At 41.1% G+C, this 20,387-nt stretch overlaps 1 protein-coding gene across 8 annotated transcripts in view; it reads left to right on the forward strand.

The window, feature by feature from the left end:
• Window positions 1–20,387, forward strand: part of AK9 (adenylate kinase 9) — a 156,015-nt gene that overhangs the window by 27,423 nt on the left and 108,205 nt on the right. For all 8 annotated transcript variants that reach the window (XM_054023169.1, XM_054023168.1, XM_054023172.1 and 5 more), the window contains exons 8-12: window positions 5,654–5,779; window positions 10,956–11,030; window positions 13,948–14,046; window positions 15,556–15,695; window positions 15,775–15,955. In XM_054023169.1, coding sequence (XP_053879144.1) covers window positions 5,654–5,779; window positions 10,956–11,030; window positions 13,948–14,046; window positions 15,556–15,695; window positions 15,775–15,955 — 621 coding nt within the window. The remainder of the gene's footprint in view (window positions 1–5,653; window positions 5,780–10,955; window positions 11,031–13,947; window positions 14,047–15,555; window positions 15,696–15,774; window positions 15,956–20,387) is intronic.

The following is a 20,387-nucleotide window of genomic DNA, read 5'->3' on the forward strand; positions in this document are numbered from 1 at the left end:
CTCCTCTTTTTATAAAGCATGTTTTTCTCTTTTGTCAGTCATCTCATTTCAATATGTGCCAGAATCCATGCTATTGTTACACAGATATCAGCTTGCATTATTTCAATAGTTAAGAATATTATTTCACGTATTATGTCATTTCTACTTTCTGAAGTCCCTGTTCTGAATGTCATTATGCCCGACAAGGAAACAGATAAAATTACAGCTACAGTTGGTCACACATCTCTTATCCAGGCTAGTGCCAACAGAATCCCCATTAGTTCAGCTGTGAGAATGTCACATAATTCGATAGCCTTTTAGATTTCTGGATTCCAAGACTAGAAAAAGGAAAGCTGTTCCCACTCGTCTCCTGCTGTCATTTTTTGATCCATTTGTATAGACTTTGTAAAATTGGCCCCATTTTTCATAAATAAATTTTAAAATGTCATTGGTCGTAATGTGTGGATTTTTCCTTCAGTTTTTTCATACAGTTCCAAATCCACAAATGGGGAATAACTGTCCAGCTGTAACATGATTTCCCATTACTACAAATTTTTAATTCTCTCAATTTTTTCTTTTTACACATCTCCTTTGCCCATTTTTTGACCCTAGTGTAGTATGAGGTAGTCTGTGGCAATCCATATCATTTTATCTACTAAACTTCCAGAAGTCTTTATAAATCTGTTGTGTACTTCTGATTTCATGATTCCCTTTTACCTTTGCCCAAAAGGTTAGTGCTAATAGTGTCATCCTTAAATTTACAGGTGCTTCTCGAGTGGCTATGTTTAGCACACACACTGATGTTGCTGTCATTGTGCCATATGCCAATCACACAGCTTGGGCCCACAGCAGTTCCAAGTTTCCTAACAGTTGTTTTTGAGGCTGAACCAAAAGCTTGGCATCTGTAGTCTAAAACTAATCTTATCAATGCTCTATACAGCATAATCAATACCTTCTTATCTGTACCCCATTTGTTTCCAGCTACCCTTTTAAGTAAGTTCATTCTACTTTTACACTTTTAAGTCTATGTGACTTTTCCAAGTCAATTTATTACCAAACACTATTCCTAGGAACATAAACTTTTGAACTATCTGAATTTTTTCACCATAAATAAATAAGTCAGTCCCAATCTTCCCTAATTTTCGTCATGGTTAAAAGTATTCTGTTTCTGCAAGAGAGAATTTAACCCCCAATCATTCTCCCCCTTGGAAATTCTCTGGAGTGCTTCATTTGTCTTTTATGCTCTTCTCTGGGGTGCCTTAAGTCTTTTATGCTTAGTCCAGATAGCACAGTCATTTGCGAAAAGAGAAATACTGTTCCCATCTGCACACTTTCCAGTAGGCCATTTATCATAATGGAAAACGAAGTAGGACTGATAATACTCCCTTGTGGAGTTCCATTTTTAAGCTTGCAGATTTTTGATAAAGCTGTTCCCACTTTGACTTGTATAGTTCTGTCACTTAAAAAATCCCTTATCCACCAAAACATTCTCCCTTTTATTACAGTTTTGGCTAGTTTATATAGGAGGTCTTCCCGCCATACTATGTCATATGCTTTTTTAATGTCCAGGAAGACTGTTATAAAGTTCTTAGTCCTTATGCTTTTGTATACCTCTGTTTCTAGTCCCACTATATGGTCAACAGTGCATCTTCCTTTTCTGAAACTACTTTGTACCTCAGTTATAATATATATTTTTTTGTCCCCAAGTAGTATACTGGTCTTACATTTATCATTTTTCCATGATTTTTCCCACACACTTGATGTGAGGGCAATAAGTATAACCAATGCTTGTTTCCAATCTATTGACAGCAGTCCTTTTTCCTATATATCATTATATAACTGCAATAGAATTTTTAGACTTCCTTTTGACAATGGTTGAAGCATTTCATTACTTATATTATCTTTACCCGGAGCTCTGTTTTTCCTTATTCTAATGGCTGTAATAAACTCCTGCATATTAAAATTTTTGTTTAGCAGATCATCAGTATATTCTCTGCAGCCATTTAATAGTTCACAGTTATCCTCAGTAAACTTCCTTCTTTCCCACAAAACTCATTGTTTTGATTCATATCACTAGTGACCTTTTGGAATTCTTTTGCTAAAATGTCTGCCTTTCCTAGTTGGAGACCTCAGTTTCATTATTTACAATAAGACCAAGTAGACATTTACTTTTACTTCAAATTCCATTCATGCTTTGAATTCATTTCTTTGAATATATTTCAGAAAGCTTTGAATCTTTGTTCAATTTCCCACAGACATTTCTCCAACTTTTATTTGTCTTTTTGATAATCCTTTGTGCCATTGCCTTACATCTTTTATACTTTATTAAGTCTTTACTATTCATTGTGTGTTTTGCTTGCTTCTATACCTTGTTTCTTTGCTTGATTGCTAATTTGCAATCCTCATTCCACTAGGGAACCATATTTCTAAGTCGGGGGCAATATGATGTTTTATAGATGGCCTGTTGCTGAAATTCTTTTTATTATGTGGTTACAGAATTCATTAGGTTGTCACTTGTACAATCACTGCATAAATATTCATCACATTTAATCTTGAAAAGACCCCAGTCAGCTTTTCAAAAATTTCAGCTAGGAACACTTTGTGTTTTTGACATTTCTTTGGCTTTGGTCCTCAGTATATGTAGGGAAGTGATGACTTCCCATTCCATCTTCTATATAAATTTCACAACTGCATTTACTAGCTATATTAAATCTAGTAGATACTTTTGTATTTAATATTACCGGGTTATGAATATCAATAAAATGTTCTAAGCATTTACCATTTAGGTCAGTTTTCTTACTTCCCCATAGCTCATTATGACTATTAAAGTTGCTACAAATTATCAATGGGTTTTTGACATTGTTAACTAATTTTTCTAGTTCTAAAATAATTCATTTTTACATGGCTTATAAACATTTTAAATCCATCTATATGTTTTTGTTCTGCATGGGAATCGCAATAGCATCAAAACTTAGTTTCTGCACATCCATTTCAACTTAACTAAGTTCCTTTTTTATATGTATACAGATCTTCTCCCCATCTTCTGGTAGCCTCTGGGGTATAGCCAAATGCCCCGCTCCCTGAGTACTACTTGGCCTGCTGGGAGGGAGGGAGAAGGACTCCCTTATCCCGCTGCGCTGCAGCTAATGGGAGCTGCAAGGGCGACACCTGTGGGTGGGGGAAGCATGCAGAGCCACCTGGCCATGCCTCCGCCTAGGAGCCGGAGAGACATGTTGCCACTTCCCAGGAGCTGCCTGAGGTAAGTGCCACCAATAGCGTGCACCCCCTCCCATGCCCCAGCCCTGAGCCCCTCCTGCACTCCGAACCTCTTGGCCCCAGCCCAGAGCCCCCTCCTGTACCCCAAACCCCTCACCCCCCTCACACACACCAACTCCCTGCCCCAGCCTGGAGCCCCCTCCTGCACCCTAAACTCCTCATTTCTGGCCCCACTTCAGAGCCCATACCCCCAGCCAAAGCCCTCACCCCCACACACACCCCAACCCTCTGCCTCAGCCACGCCCACACTCTGAACCCCTCGGCCCCATCCTCCAGCCCGGAGCCCCTTCCTGCACCCCAAACCCTTCATCCCCAGCCCCACCCCAGAGCCTGCACCCACCAGCTGGAGCTCTGACCCCCTGCCATGCCCCAACCCCCTGCCCCAGCCCAGTGAAAATGAGCGAGTGAGTGAGGGCGGGGGAGAGCAAGCAATGGAGGAAGGGGGGGATGGATTGAGCAGGAGTGGGGCCTTGGAGAAGGCCCCATAGTCTCTCTCAAGCTCAAGCCTCATCCAGCCTGCCACCATGTACGGGGTTTAGGTCCTCTCTTTTAAAGAGCTGCCCCTCTCCAGGTTTGACAGGCCGAACAGGTGCTCAGAGTTCATGCTGATTGTGCCCAGTGGAGCTCTTTAGTTTCTTCCTGATTGGGGTGGGATATTGTCCCACCGCAGTCTTTCTTAAGACTTAACTTGAGAGCTAACTTTCACTCTATGTATAAAAATGTAAGTTGTTACAAAATCGTGTGTGTGTTTAGCTAATGAAACAAATGTCCACTAATAAGGTCAGCCTTGTTCTGTATGCCTTTTGGTTATTAATGAAAAATTAACACAAAATATTTTTACCGTAATAGCTAGAAAATATACAAAATTCTGCAGGGATGAAAGCTTTGTGTAACTGAGTCCAGCTGTTTACATCTGTAGTTCCCGCATACCTTTAATCAGCATCTAGACACTAATGAAATGCAAATATTAAATAACAGTTATATAACTGGACAAGCATTTGTAGTGCTTTGCTGGCTCGGGGCCTTGGTAGACTGTACAGATGCTCCCCGACTTAAGCAAGCGTTCCGTTCCTGAACGCCTTGCGTAACTCAAATTTTGCTTAAGTCAGGAACATATACCTGACACCATTATGCCCACCCCCCCCCCAAAAAAAAACAAAAACAAAAACAAAAACACAATTTCTAGCTTACGGAACTTTTTTGAGTAACTCAAGGAGCGTCTGTACCTTATTTTGTTCTTCACTATTTATAGTATTATTTATTTAGTGCCACAGGTGTACAAGTTGCTTTACAGATGTAAAATGTGACAAGGTCCCTACTTCAAGAAGCTTGCAATGTAATATATACAGATAACTTAATGAGTAAAGATAAAATCAATACAAGTGGAAAGGGGATTGAAGGGTGACAAAAAAGGGAAGAGGAAAAATATACTTGGGGACCATTTTGAATTTATTTTTGACAGGGCTCCAAACATTTATCTGACACCTACCAAGATGAAAAATATATGTGCTGACATTGCTTCCAGGCCATGACCATGAAGTTTAAAGAAATAAAATAGTTGTGTATTGTTTATTGTGCCCTGTATTTAGTTGTTAAAATATTGACACTCAACTTTGTTTAAATTTTTTTTTAAAAGCTTAACTTATTACATCCCTTTCACTGAAGTTTCTCCTTCTTTCTCTTCCTTGCTTCACTCCACTATTTCTTTTTGTCGTCTCTCTTTTCCTATATTATCTACAAGGTCTGTTTTCTCTTTTCCTTTGTTCTTCTTCCTCCCCCTTATCCTTTCACTTCATTATATTCTCAAGCTCCTCAATATTTTCCAATTTCATTCCTCCTCTCATTTACTTTTCCCTTCTCTTACTACCATACTTTCTTTTAATGTATCCCATCAATAAATATTAGCTAACATGTTGATTAAAATATCTTTCTTCCTAGTCTGGACAAGGCCTTAGGGAGACAGTACAACATTTTTAAAGGTGAAAATATCATCTAGATATTTGCAGAGAATACTAAAGGCTGAATGCTCAGGTGCAGCAGAGGAGAGTACCATATACCTTGGGGAAGGAGAAGCAAGCATAGATTTATGTCCTCTCCCTGCACCTCATCCTGGGGGCCCGTTCACTCCCTTTTCCCCTGGGATGCCTTTAAATTGCACTGCCTTATAATGTTGGCCAGAGGTGTCTAGAACTCCTCCCATTTCCAGGAAATCTGCTTACCAAGTTAGCTGGTGGATCACTATCAACTAGGGGAATCCTCAGAGAGCTCCTTAAATTACTCTGCCACACACAAAGAGTAATAGGGTTCTAACTCTTGTCTTTTCAATCTGGACAGGCTTTGGTTTAGTACATTTATTATTACAGGACCTGAAATAAAGTATTTATTTTCTTTACTTTAGGCAGCAGCAGATGCAACCATGTTGTCAGATATTTTGCCTCATTTGGTGCAGAGGCCTGAAGATTTTTTGGAAAATGCAGAAGCCAGAATTAATCTCTATAAGGATACCATGCTATATCCTCTAGAGGTAAGAACAGCACAAAGTAATATTGTTGTATACACTAGAAGATCATTTTTTAACATTTGTTTTTATATAATTTTTATGCACTCTGGATATCTTGAGTTTATTTTGTAACAATGGACCTAACCCACAATCTGACCCCCCTCCTCAGAATTTTGAGGTTCAGATTAAAACGTTCAGGATACAAGACAGTCCACAGTTGTTTCTGATGTCGAATCAGAGTCCTGGAACATCTTTTGTAGTTTGGATGGGGCTTAAAAATTGTGAGAACTACACTGTCACGTACTTCCATACCAAATGTTGACCGGCTACAGACTTTGCTTATACACACCAGCTATGTTCATCGTAAGATCCAGATAAGATTAGCTTTACGTAAGGTCTTTTACTCACAGTGCCTCCAATAGGCAAAACAGTATAATACAGTTTAGCATTCCATTACATCTCCCCCTTTAATTTCTACTTTCCTACCACTGATAATATTTACACTATCGTGCTATCTTTGAAGTTCAGTACATATCAGTCTGTTAAGTGTCTCTGAATCATACTCTTTTTCTAATTTTACTATTCAAACATAACAGTTTGGTCATCTGGCTGTTCATTAGTTGCAATGACTGCCTCTGGTTGGTTTGGCGTTGTCATCTTCTTATTCTGCATGTGCCATCTGTATGGTTTGCTCTGTTGATTGTTCTTTCTGAGGAACAAGCCATAGATTTCAACAGTTTCTGTTGAACTCTCCACTGTTGGTCTCGATCACATATGGTCTGGGCGCTGAATTCTTTTACTTTACAACAGTTGGAGTTGTCCATCCTTTTTCTCCACACAGTTTGACATAAACATGGTCACCTGGTTCCAGACCTGGCAATTCTCTAATTGAGTGTTGTCTATTGTAAAACTGTTCATCATCTCTTTTTGCCTTCATGCCTGGCCACTTTGGAGATAGATTCTTTTCCAAAGTTGGAACAGTAGTTCTTGTCTTCCTATTAGGAGTTGTGCTGGACTGTATCCAGTAGCTGCTGGTGGTGTTGATCTGTAACTCAGAAGAGTAAGGAACGGATCTTCCTACTATAGGATTTTCTGTACAGCTCTCTCAATCTTTCCATAATGTGCGCTGCTAGTAATTCGCTCAAAATCATATTTAGTTCAGAATGACTTAAATTCTGCTACAGTGAATTCTGGTCTGTTGTCCATCACTAATTGTTCTGGAATACTGAAGTGAGCAAAAATGTACTTCCGTTTTTTGATAACATAGCAACATCATGTCTTTCCAGTACATTATTTCTGTATACCTGTGTAACGGGGTGGGACTCACCACTGTGGCACCTCCTGCTGGCCATTCTGGGAATTAGCTTAAGTCATTCCACAGGGTGCCCTCCTCTGGTGGTGTCTCACTCACCATTTCTCCCACTTTGCTGTCTCCAGCGCTCTGTGACCCATGTCGCTCCTCAGACCACGGCATCCTCTTCTGGGCTGTGCCCCGCTCTGCTGTCTCTCCCCCCTTTTGGGAGAACCAGCAGTCTATAGTCTATAGTCCAGCCACTTGCCTCAGTGGCCTGCTGCAGTCCCCAGTCTAGTCCCTTGTTCCAGGGGCAAACTGTAGTCTGTGTTCGCCACTTCCCTCAGGGCAAGTGGGGGCAAAGGAAGAGGGAGGGACCCTATAGCTGGCAGCCACTCACTGCCCCTCCTCCAACTCCTTTGCTGCCTCTTTTCCCTGGGCTACTTCCCCCCACAGCCCTAGCACCTTATCTGCCCTTCCTCCAGGGCCTCAGTCTGGCAGCAGTCAGCCAGACGCTCCTTCTGCTCTGCTACCCTACCCATCACTGCTCTAGCCATGGTGCTCCTAGGCAAGCCAGGGAGAGACTGCCCTCTGCTCTGTTGAGCAGCCCTTTAGATATGGCCCCTGCTGGCCCTGATTGGCCGCTGCAACAAGCCACCTCCCGATTGGCTCACTTAGTGAGCCCTCCTCTAATTGGAGGCCTCTGCACAGACTCCCTCTGGCCTGCTTTAACCCCTACTCTTCATGGTGTGGGGTAACTGTCCCACTACAACCTGGAAAAATAGTCCACTATGACCAGGCATGTCTTTTTAATTCACATAAATCTGAAGCTAGTCTCTTCCAAGGTTTTGCAGGTAGGGGTGTTTGTACACTGTATTGTTCAGCATTGTCTCTTAAGTTGATTTGTACTGGATCTCCTTTCAAAAGTCTAATATTATCAAATCCTCTCTCAAGCTCCTCCACCTTTCTCACTAGGTCCATCATGGCTGCCATGCTGCAGCTGAGAAGGTCACTGGTCTTTGATCCTTTGATCACATACCTCTGAATGCAAAGCTTTTGTCTTTATAAGTTTCTGTGGTGAATTGACCCAGAAAGTTCAGAATAACTCCAAGGTTAGTCAGAGCTGTGTCAGGCAACTTCAGCTCTGGAAGGGGTTGAAGGTGATTGCAAGTCCCTTCTGTGATGTCAGTTCCTGAGTCAATTTTAAAGTCAATAGCCTTGCCATGAATATTCACAGTATTCACAGAATATTCACTCTCCAAGCAGAGTGTATGTCATCGCAAGTGGTAGATCCCAGAAACAATGGCTCTTGATTGTCTGTAATATGAGTCAATTCCCTGCCTGCTTTCATGTGGCAAACAGCTCCAAAATGTCCATATTTCATGCATTTATGACATTGTGTGTCTTTGGTTGGACATGTTTCATCATGTGACTTTTTCCACACCTTGTGCCTGCAGGCTGGAATTTGTTCCTCTTAGCCTGGGAGTTCCTTGCCTCAGGGGATTTATGCTAGTGATGTTTAACACTCAATTGTCTCTTTACAGTTTCAGGTTTTTCAAGTTTGTCAGGTTGCTCTAGGTTTTGCTGTCTCACCAGCTCAGATTTCTTTGCTCTCAGTATAGCTGTGCCTAGTGTTAAAGCTCTCTTCAGTTATGGCTACTGTGAAATATTTTTATCTTTTAACCCAGTAATCAGCCTGTCTCTGGTATTTTCATGTTTTGCATTCCCACAGTTTTCAACCAACATATGCCAATCTCTTATAAAACATTCAACATTTTCCCCTGGCTCTTGAATTTTTTGATGTAAACATGCTCTTCATAAACCACATTTCTCTGTGGTAGAAAGCATGCATCAAACATAGCCAGAACCCTTTCACAGTCATCTTTGTGACTGTCTTCAGTAAAGTCAAATGATATAAGTATATGCTCTGCTTGCTTCCCCATAGCATAAATTTAAAAAGATACCTGTAAATCAGGGATCAGCAACCTTTGGCATGCCGCCCGTAAGAGAAATCTGCTGATGGGCCAGGACGGTTTGTTTACCTGCAGCGTCCGCAGGTTTGGCCAATCGCAGCTACCACTGGCCGTTCCAGGCCAATGGGGGCTGTGGGAAGCGGCGGCCAGCACATCCCTCGGCCCGTGCCACTTCCCGCAGCCCTCATTGTCCTGGAACGGCGAACCGCAGCCAGTGGGAGCTGTGATTGGCCGAACCTGCGGACGCTGCAAGTAAACAAACCGGGCCAGCCTGCCAGCGGATTTCCCTGATGGGCTGCGTGCCAAAGGTTGCCGATCCCTGCTGTATATCATTAGTTTCCTTGTGGAGCTTGGTAGGTATGAGAAATCTGGCAAAATATTGTGTTCAGTCAGTCCATTCTGAAGGTTTGTCAAAGCTAAAGTGCTCTGGGGTACTGAAGAGTGGCATGTTGATGAGATCCTGCAATCTTTGTTGCTTTGTTCCTTCCATGTGCAACCTTTATTGCTGTTTTCCTTCTGTTTCTGTTCTTAGTTTGCTTCTGACACCATGTCATATACTTCTGTACCTGATAGGGAATGGCTACATAGCTTGCTTATGCACATCAGATGTGCTCAGCATAAGATCATTTAATACACTGCCAGATATGGCTAAGCGTAACTTTAAAAAAGGTATTTTACACATGGTCCACTAGTGGCATAACAGTATAATACAGTTTAATATTCCATTACATACACTAATGTTATTTCTATAATTCCAGATAGGGAAGTATCTGAAGTACAGCTACCCTCACTATTGAAGAGGCCCCTGCAGCACTCAGTCTCCAATAGGCCTCTCCTCTCCTCTCTTCTTCTCTCTGCCACCGTCCTCCTCACAGTTCCTAACAGATCTTTCTCCTCCTGTTTCATTGTTTTTGCCCTGGAAGTCATTGGAAACATATTGGCTGGGCCATTCTTTGGTTGGAGCTATGTGTTTCTGTGGTGGTCACATGCAGAAAGCCAGGAGAGAGTCAGAAAAGCAGTGTCAGTTTGGCCCTGAGAGGAATCCAAGTGAAAGAGCTTATTTTGGGCAGAGTAGTGGCTGGAAAGGTAGGCTTGGAAATTGTGAAGCAAGGAAACTGACTCTTGTTTGTTTCTACTGTGTTCAGGGAAACAGGACTTTGTATACCTTCTTTGTAAATAAACACTATTGCGCCAAAGAAACACCTGACTCTATCATCATTTTATCTTCCTAAAGGAAACAACCTAGCAATGCCCCAAATATTGACCAACTACTCTGGTCAAGAGGCAACAATATTTTGCAGTTACCACTTGACAAGTATTGTTTATCTATGCCTCACAACATCCCTATAAAATAGATAAACACAATTATCCCTATTTTCCAGATGAGGAAACGGATGCTAAGAAAGGTAAATTGTTCAAGTTCCCATAGAAATTCAGTGTCAGGACCAGGTTTAGAACTCCGGTCTCCAGGCAGTGACGTCTATGACTCATCTGATAAACTTAAGGACAATTAGGACTCTCAACCTTGGCAGCCTAGACTACTATGGGTGGAAAGTTATATCAGAGACTATTAGGAGTTCATGGTCATATCATCTTTATTTTCTCTAGATATTTAAAAATATGTTGGGCTTGATCTATGATTTTTTATTTGATCTATGACCTCACTGTAACTATAATTTTGAAATTCTCAAGATATTTAATTTTCACTATTAAAATAGAAGTTCCTTTCCAGAAGCCTTGGATTGATACCCATGACTTTTAGTCATGCAGTCTAAATGCTGTTTGTTTTTAATCTATGGACTGAATCCTACTGCCATGGGAATTCATGTGAGTTTTGTCATTGACTTCAATGTGAACAGGATCAGACCCAATGTCATTAATTGTTGGTCATACTCAGTTAAAGGGTGTATATGTGTCTTTTTTCTTAAACATACAGGACATGATGGCTGAGCAAGATTGTCAGTATCTTATTGAACTGGATGGAAATAAGCACCCAAATGAGCTCTTTGCAGTAAGTACACTGCACATAAACTAAGACAATTTACACTAGAAAAGAACCTGTGTGCTGTAGCTATCATCTCTATTAAGATGATATTGGCAACGTTATTGCTCTATAAGTCATGACACTATTGCTAGAAAATAACTTCTTTGGGATGCCTGTTCCACTTGTTACTGCCAAAAGAAATCTGATTATGCTTACTAAACATTCCATATCTTAGCAACAAGCCATATCATGTTGCATCAGGTTATCATCGTCATCATTTAATGTAATTTGTTAAATTGACAAACACCATTATTAGCACGGATGAAGTTATAAAAGCATTTACATTATACTTCTGATTATCCAGATAGCCTGGGGGGGTATAGATTTTATCTGGATAATTGAGAGTTTGGATAATGGAGAAGGGAGGAATCATTCAGCAGCAGGGGGGCCTGCCCCACAGCTGGGAGCTCATCCTCCTCTTCCTGGCAGTCCTAAACTGGGATTCCTGTTCTGCCCTGCTCACTCCCATGACAGCGGGCCTCAGAGGGTTCCCTGTACTGCCACAGACCTAGTGATACCCAATTCCTGTAGGTGCAAGGTTAGGGCAGATCAGAGACCCCCAGCCAGCCTCTACGCTGCCCTGCCAGGACTACAGCCTTCCCTCCTTGCACCTGCAGGGATTGGGTGTCAGCAGCCCTGCGGCAGAGCAGAGAGCCCTCTGCAGCCCAGATGTCATAGGAGGGAGGGAATGGGGCTGTGACATCTGGGCTGCAGAGGGTTCCCTGCATTGCTGCAGGAGCCATTCAGCAGCAGGGTGGCCTCTACCATGGCTTGGGGCTTGTCTTACATAAGAACGGCCATACCGGGTCAGACCAAAGGTCCATCTAGCCCAATATCCTGTCTTCCGACAGTGGCCAATGCCAGGTGTCCCACAGGGAATGAACAGAACAGGTAAGCATCAAGGGATCCATCCCCTGTCACCCATTTACCAGCTTCTGGCAAACAAAGGCTAGGGACACCATCCCTGCCCATTCTGGCTAATAGCCATTGATGGGCCTATCCTCCATGAACTTATCTAGTTCTTTTTTGAATCCTGTTATAGTCTTGGCCTTCACAACATCCTCTGGCAAGAAGTTCCAGACTGGATGTTGTGTGAAAATATACTCCCTTTTGTTTATTTTAAACCTGCTGCCTACTAATTTCATTTGGTGACCCCTAGTTCTTGTGTTATGAGAAGGAGTAAATGACACTTCCTTATTTACTTTCTCCATACCAGTCATGATTTTATAGACCTCTATCATATTCCCCCCTTAATCGTCTCTTTTCTAAGCTGAAAAGTCAAGTCTTATTAATCTCTCCTCATATGGCAGCTGTTCCAAACCCCTAATAATTTTTATTGCCCTTTTCTGAACCTTTTCCAGTTCCAATATATCTTTTTTGAGATGGGGTGACCACATCTGCACATAGTTTTCAAGATGTGGGCGTACCATGGATTTCCTCCTCCTTACAGTCCAGTCGGGGGGGCCACTGCTCTATTATCTGAACCTCTGTATTATCCAAATCCCGTCCTTGTCCCCCAGCATGAGATACAGAGGGGACAGGAAAGGGATTCAATTAATGTGGAGATTTTGGATAAATGGGATTATACTTTACTAATTTTTTTCAATTATTATTCAATAAAATATATTTTATGAATTAGTTTAGCATAATTTAACCTAAAAACTAGTTCAGACATTTTTAATGGCATTGTGGCATTGCTTAGCATTGCAAAGCGAGACATGGATTACATTTCTGGATGGTATTTTCCATTTCCTAGAAGTTCTATGGAGTCTGTGTGCTTAGCCCCTGTAGTTGAAGTTAAATTCTCATGTCACTTTATAGCCAACTTTCCTCGTAACTAAAAAGTGGTGTTAATGAGCAATGATGGGAGTCCTGTCCTGTGCTTCGGCCAGATGGGTGGTTGTTGCAACATGGGGCAGCGAGGGGGAGGTGTAAAATGAAAAAAATGGGAGTGTCTTCAATCTCATGGACAGTACTCCATCACTGCCATTTCACCATATTCTCACTCCCCTGAATACAAATTAGGACCATGGTCCAGTAAGCACTTATACATGTGCTTAACTTTACTACTTGAACTACTAGAACTTTACTACTACTACTACTATTACTTATAGTAATAAAATTAAGCATGTGTGTGTTTGCAGAATTGGGGCCCAAATTTATATCAAAACAATAAAATAGAGAGATTCAATATGAATAAATATATTAAAGATCATCTGGTTATGTAATAATACCCACAATCTGTTTCTACCCACCCCTGAATAATGGCAAAGCTCATTATATGCTCATCATGGCAAAAATTGCTTTCTCGATCTCAAGAATATTTGCATGCATACTTCCTATACCTAGGACAGGAGCCTGTGTCTTAGATACATTGTAATATCAGTTAATTCCCATTGACAGGCTTCTTTTTTAATGTATTTTTGCTTAATGAATAACAAAGACTTGTACTAACTTCCAAGTCTATAAACAGATTCTAATCACCAAAGGAAATCATTTAAATTCTCTCCTCACCCCTTTTATCACACATCATGAAAACCCTTTGCATACAGGTCTCACCCACTCCCTAATGAGCAGAAAGCCTTTGCAGTATTATCTATCCCTCCCCAGCTCTAGACCATTTACAAGTCTGGGACTCATTTCATGAGTAGAGGCAGGAAAGTTAGGGCTGGAGTAAGAGGTTTCTGCATGGTCTATCCCCCTGAACATCCAATGGGAACTCTGCTGAATATGTAACAGGGCCCCTGGCTGTACTACTGGGCAATGCTGTGTATACTGGCAATATATAAATACCAAGTTATAATTTTCAAACACATCAAGGATTTTTTCAGATCACAAAAGCAATTTTAAATGTTAATTTATTCAAAATAATTTTTTTCTTTAGTCAGTGATAGCCCGGCTTCAATCCATGGGCCTTCGAAATGGAGCTCTTATAACCAGACTTCAAAACCCAGAAGAAGAGCTCTCAGAGGGGATGGAAACTGTAAGTGTGAAATTTGCATTTCTATAAATTTGATTGCTTGCAGTAATTACAGTATTTGTGCATTATTCTTTATATTATGTACTTTGACTATGATAACTTTGTTTTAGATGCTCTGCTTTATCATCAAATATTATAAATTCAAGCAGTGGAGGCATCTACAGTATGCTAGTGTGGCAAAGAAGTGGATTTAAAAAATGAGTTTCACACCTACCCATGTACAGATCAGAACTTTAGTAAATATCCCTAGATAAAACAAGTATGGGAAGCATATGCCTTCAATCGTAAAAAGGATCTGATTAAGAAGGCTTTGGACTGAAGCTATTTTGAAAAAAACCTATAGAAAATCCTTCATAAAAAAAGATTTGTTGAAAGAAAATTTGGTCAAAGGATAAAAATCCCATCAGCAGGCTGGTTTCATACCATTTCCATTTTTCCCCTGGAAGCTTTGTGACATATCTGATAAAAAACAAAAATAAAAACGCTATGTGCTTCAGTTCCTAAAAGCAGATACATTTTACTTTCCACATTAAAGTAGAAATAAGGTAGATTAGTGTTGACCTCTTCTATCTTCATCTATAGTGTGATTTCTGTAGGGAGATCTCCTGAAAAAGAGAAGTCCTGTGGGCCCCTTCTATGTGCAACTGAGAACATAGATGTCTTACAGACAGAAAATTCTTAGGGCTCATCAGTATGATATCCTTTGACATCCTTTATACTAATAAGTATGCATAGTGATCTTTCCTGTTGTGTCACCAAATCATCAAAGATTTGATAAGTTGCTAGTGAGACCTTCCTGACTATGATTACTTTTACAGAAAAAAATATATTTTCACAGAATACATCTTTAATCGATCCTGTGAATGGTCAATGAGTAAGATTCCTGTGTATTGAGAAAGACAAAAAGTAATTTTGGTAATGGATATGTTTCCCATCCTGTGTTTGATATGTCTTGCAAATAGTTCTGTCAAATGATTGATATATCATAATTGGCATTTCCATTCCACAAACCTAGAACTCAGGTGTTTCTCCTCAGCTTTTGGTCTCTTTGCCCCTCCGATACCAATCTCTTTAGCTAAGGATTACTTGTACTGCCCAATGTATTTAAGATTTTCTCTTTCTCCCAATCTCCTATGACTCGCTTTATTATTGAGTCTTTTAGTAATGCCAGCTCTGAAGATATAATGTAAGTTATTAGTGCTTCATGCTCTTTTAAAAATGTATATATTCGTTTTTACTACAAATCATTTTTTAAAAAACAGGGTTATGTTTAAAAATTAAATATCTCAGATAGTTATTCCTTACAGTGGAGTACTGCTAGTCTGAAAAAAACTTAATGAATTCACATATTTTGGTTTTAAAATAGCTACTAAGCACAATGCAACAATTCTTTAAGAAGGGTATACTCACTTTCTTAGAAAATATTTCAAAATGATAAACCACACAAAATAGGGCATGTACAAAATATAGGTAAAAAGGTACATATACTTTTATTGTTGTTCTAATTAACAGGATGAACTTTTCCGGACTCTTTCATCCTTCAAAATAATAGCACCTAGATACCGATGGTGTAGAAGCAGGTGGGGTCGAGCATGTCCTGTAGCTTTAAAAGAGGGTAACATTGTAATGGGGCTTCCAGATTTAGCTGTCAGGTAAGCAAAATTTGGTATGATTTGGGTGTTAGATCTATGTTTTAAGATTAACCATGTATATTTTTCAATTTTTTTAAAGTTTCCTAGGTAAAATGTATTTATTTTCATCTCAAGAAGCATTGAGAGAATTTATGTTGAATCCACGTCCCTATCTGCTACCACCTATGCCACTTCCTCCTTGTAAAGTAGTAGTATTTGGACCTCCATTGTCTGGAAAAACAACTCTTTGTAACTGGATTGCAAACAAATATAAAGGAAAGGTGGGTATATATAAATATTTTTAAGTAACTTGTAGGGTTAGATTTCCAGATTTTAGAATGTTATTTGAATAGTAGTAAGGATGTTAGATGCAAGATACTATACGTATGCTCTTCACTTCTGTTTAAAAGTAGTACATATTGTTCAGATTGTCTTTAGTCACAGCAGCTTGATGTGAATACTATCGATATGTCTGATCTCAAACAGTGATACATGCCACCCTCTCATTCCACAAAGGCTATGTCCACACCACATAGTAGACCCATATTTGTGTACCTGCACATGCAAACCCATGCTTTCCAAGCTCATCTTTGAGCATGTACTTTGCATTGATACACACACCTCATATCTGCCCTTTATCCAGGCCAACATGTTTATACTGTGGTACACTGATATATATGATGCTGTAGCTTCTGGGGGTATAGCCTAGGGTTCTTAGCACCTTTGCTAGCTGTAGTGACTCTAGAGCTTGGTTTATGTTGTATTGTGGGAGAACTTGTTTATCCATTCTGCAATACCAGAAATGCTCTGAGCCCACAAACAAATCCAGCTAAGCTATTTTGGGTCTGCACACTCCCTGCAACATGAGTCAGCTCAGTAGGCATGTCTGGCCTGGGCAACACCAGAACTCCATGCTCTGGAACCATCCCACTGCCTTCAAGCAGAACCCAACCTGGGAACCATGATACCTCTCTGCATTTCCAGTTGCTTCTACAGTTGCAGGTGTTGGGGCAGGTGCAGCAGATTCCCCCACAATGAGCAATGATAGACTGTGGGGCTGCTGCCAACTTTATAGATGCTAAGGGAGCCCAAACCCTTCAGATCCCCCTCCAGCCGAAACCCACACCAGACCTGGTAGAAATGATTGATGGGTCACTCCTATTGTCAGGACCAGTGACTCAGGAGACCATCCCCTTAAAGGCCATAGTGGTAAGGCACCAAGAAACAATCTGCTTCAGTGTAATCCACTCCCCATTCTTCCTGATAATTCTCAGCATTCCTTGGCTGGAACAGCACAATCCATGTATCTCCTAGTGTTGGAGGAACATTAGTTTTTCTTCTGAATACTGTCCATGTGCTGTGTGCAGTTCCCAACAACCAATCAAATTCCTTGTAGTAGGGGTAGCGAGCTGAGTTGTTCCCTGACACACCAGTCCCATCCTTCACTTTGCAATAGGCAGTCTTGTGGTACTTACTCTGTTCCCAGGCCTGATTATCAGTATGGTGGATCCCCAGTGCCACCAGCCTCTGTGGCTTCATAAACATGCAGGTTTCTAGTACTGCTCCCAAAGTAATGGATCTTGCTCTCCTCACACCACAGCTTGGCCAGTATGTTGATGTGTTCTTCTGGCCAGTTAGCAGTGTGCTGGGAGGTGGGCAATAAGCAAGGCTTAACTGTGTAAACAATCAAACAGTCAGCATGGAAAGGGAAGAGTTAAATGCCCAGGAGCTGTATTTAAACCAGGACATTGCTTCCGATTCAAGGAATCACATGGGAAGTTAGGGGAGAGAAATGTGGGATATCATTGGCAGAATCATAGAATATCAGAGTTGGAAGGGACCTCAGGAGGTCATCTAGTCCAACCCCCTGCTCAAAGCAGGACCAATCCCCAACTAAATCATCCCAGCCAGGGCTTTGTCAAGCTTGACCTTAAAAATCTCTAAGGAAGCAGATTCCACCACCTTCCTAGGTAACCCATTCCAGTGCTTCACCACTCTCCTAGTGAAAAAGTTTTTCCTAATATCCAACCTAAACCTCCCCCACTGCAACTTGAGACCGTTACTCCTTGTTCTGTCATCTGGTACCACTGAGAACAGTCTAGATCCATCCTCTTTGGAACCCCCTTTCAGTTGAAAGCAGCTATCAAATCCCCCCTCATTCTTCTCTTCTACAGACTAAACAATCCCAGTTCCCTCAGCCTCTCCTCATAAGTCATTTGCTCCAGACCCCTAATAATTTTTGTTGCCCTCCGTTGGACTCTTTCCAATTTGTCCACATCCTTCTTGTAGTGTGGGGCCCAAAACTGGACACAGTACTCCAGATGAGGCCTCACCAATGTCGAATAGAGGGGAATGATCACGTCCCTCGATCTGCTGGCAATGCCCCTACTTATACAGCCCAAAATGCCATTAGCCTTCTTGGCACCAAGGGCACACTGTTGACTCATATCCAGCTTCTTATCCACTGTAACCTCTAGGTCCTTTTCTGCAGAACTGCTGCCTAGCCATTTGGTCCCTAGTCTGTAGCAATGTATGGGATTCTTCCGTCTTAAGTGCAGGACTCTGCACTTGTCCTTGTTGAACCTCATCAGATTTCTTTTGGCCCAATCCTCTAATTTGTCTAGGTCCCTCTGTATGCTATCCCTACCTTCCAGCGTATCTACCACTCCTCCCAGTTTAGTGTCATCTGCAAACTTGCTGAGAGTGCAGTCCATGCCATCCTCCAGATCATTAATGAAGATATTGAACAAAACTGGCCCCAGGACCAACCTTGGGGCACTCCTCTTGATACCGTCTGCCAACTAGACATGGAGCCATTGATCACTACCCATTGAGCCCAACGATCTGGCCAGCTTTCTATCCAACTTATAGTCCATTCATCCAGCCCATACTTCTTTAACTTGCTGGCATGTTTGAACACAAGCCTTGCAACTTGGGCTTCTGCTACTGCCATCTTCACTGCTAAATGTGTGGGCTTGGATGCATGCTACAGCAGAACATGGGGTCATACTTATACCCCTGGGTGAGCCAGCCAGCCTGCGTTGTGAGAGGATACTGGAATGTGTTAGAGGGCTTGAGCTTAAACATAGTCAGAGTTTGGGTTTACTATGCAGTGTAGTATACCTTAATACTTTCATGTAGTAATTTATTTTTACTAGTATAATATCTTTCCTTATTTTAACTGTATACATGTTGTGACTGTATGACTATAGACTAGTAAGGCAGCCCTTATTGGAGAATATAAAGAAAATTGAAACAAAATTTAATCTTGTATCTTAAAAATACAAGGCCAGAGTTTGAGAGGTGCTAAGTATCCACAGCTCCCATTGATTATAATGGTTAGAGGGTTCTCAGCAGGCACTCAGCACATTGCAGGGTTTGGATCACACTTCTCTCCCCCTACATATCTTCTTGAGAGAGATGCTGAGACCATTTAATTACACCTCTACCCCGATATAACGCGACCCGATATAACACAAATTCGGATATAACGCGGTAAAGCAGCGCTCCGGGGGGCGGGGGGGAGGCTGCGCGCTCCGGCGGATCAAAGCAAGTTTGATGTAACGCGGTTTCACCTATAACACTGGTCTACAATTTTTGAGAAGTCGTCTGCTTCAGAGATAAAATGTGCTATTTATTATGTATTTTGATGTGCTGAATTCAGATATGACAATTAAAACAACTGGTTACTGTTTCTAAGATATTTAAGTTTTTACATTTTATGTCTATGTATATTGTGTAGATAGTAAGTATCAGAGGGGTAGCTGTGTTAGTCTGAATCTGTAAAAAGCAACAGAGGGTCCTGTGGCACCTTTAAGACTAAAAGAAGTATTGGGAGCATAAGCTTTCGTGGGTAAGAACCTCACTTCTTCAGATGCAAGTGTTTTGTGTAGATAGTAGAGTTTTAATCATAAATTGTAAACTTAGGTCTTTTCATGTGTTTATGGTTGCTTTACATGATAATATTTCACCTGTCCTGTTTATGTAACACTTTAAAAATCAGCAAAAGGGTTATATAAATAAAATTTATTATGAAACAAAAGGCAAAAAACTATTATGTACATAGTTTAGTCCTATTCAGTGTCTACTCGGCGTTTCTTAGCTTGTCTCTTGTATTCATTAAATGGACCATCTCTTGTCACTGTCCAGCAATAGTCTGCAAGCATTGATGGGCTCCATTTGCCCTGATAGCGTTTCTCCATTGTTGCAATGTCCTGGTGAAATCGCTCGCCGTGCTCGTTGCTCACTGCTCCACAGTTCGGTGGAAAAAAATCTAGATGAGAGTGCAAAAAATGTATCTTTAGTGACATGTTGCAACCAAGGCTTTTGTATGCCTTGAGGAGGTTTTCCACCAACAACCTGTAGTTGTCTGCCTTGTTGTTTCTGAGAAAATTTATTGCCACTAACTGGAAGGCTTTCCAAGACGTCTTTTCCTTGCCACGCAGTGCATGGTCAAATGCATCATCTCGAAGAAGTTCACGAATCTGACGACCAACAAAGACACCTTCCTTTATCTTAGCTTCACTTAACCTTGGAAATTTTCCACGGAGGTACTTGAAAGCTGCTTGTGTTTTGTCAATGGCCTTGACAAAGTTCTTCATCAGACCCAGCTTGATGTGTAAGGGCGGTAACAAAATCTTCCTTGATTCAACAAGTGGTGGATGCTGAACACTTTTTCTTCCAGGCTCCAATGACTGTCGGAGTGACCAATCT

Source organism: Malaclemys terrapin, chromosome 3 (genome assembly GCF_027887155.1).
Source record: "Malaclemys terrapin pileata isolate rMalTer1 chromosome 3, rMalTer1.hap1, whole genome shotgun sequence".
Classification (NCBI taxonomy): domain Eukaryota; kingdom Metazoa; phylum Chordata; order Testudines; family Emydidae; genus Malaclemys; species Malaclemys terrapin.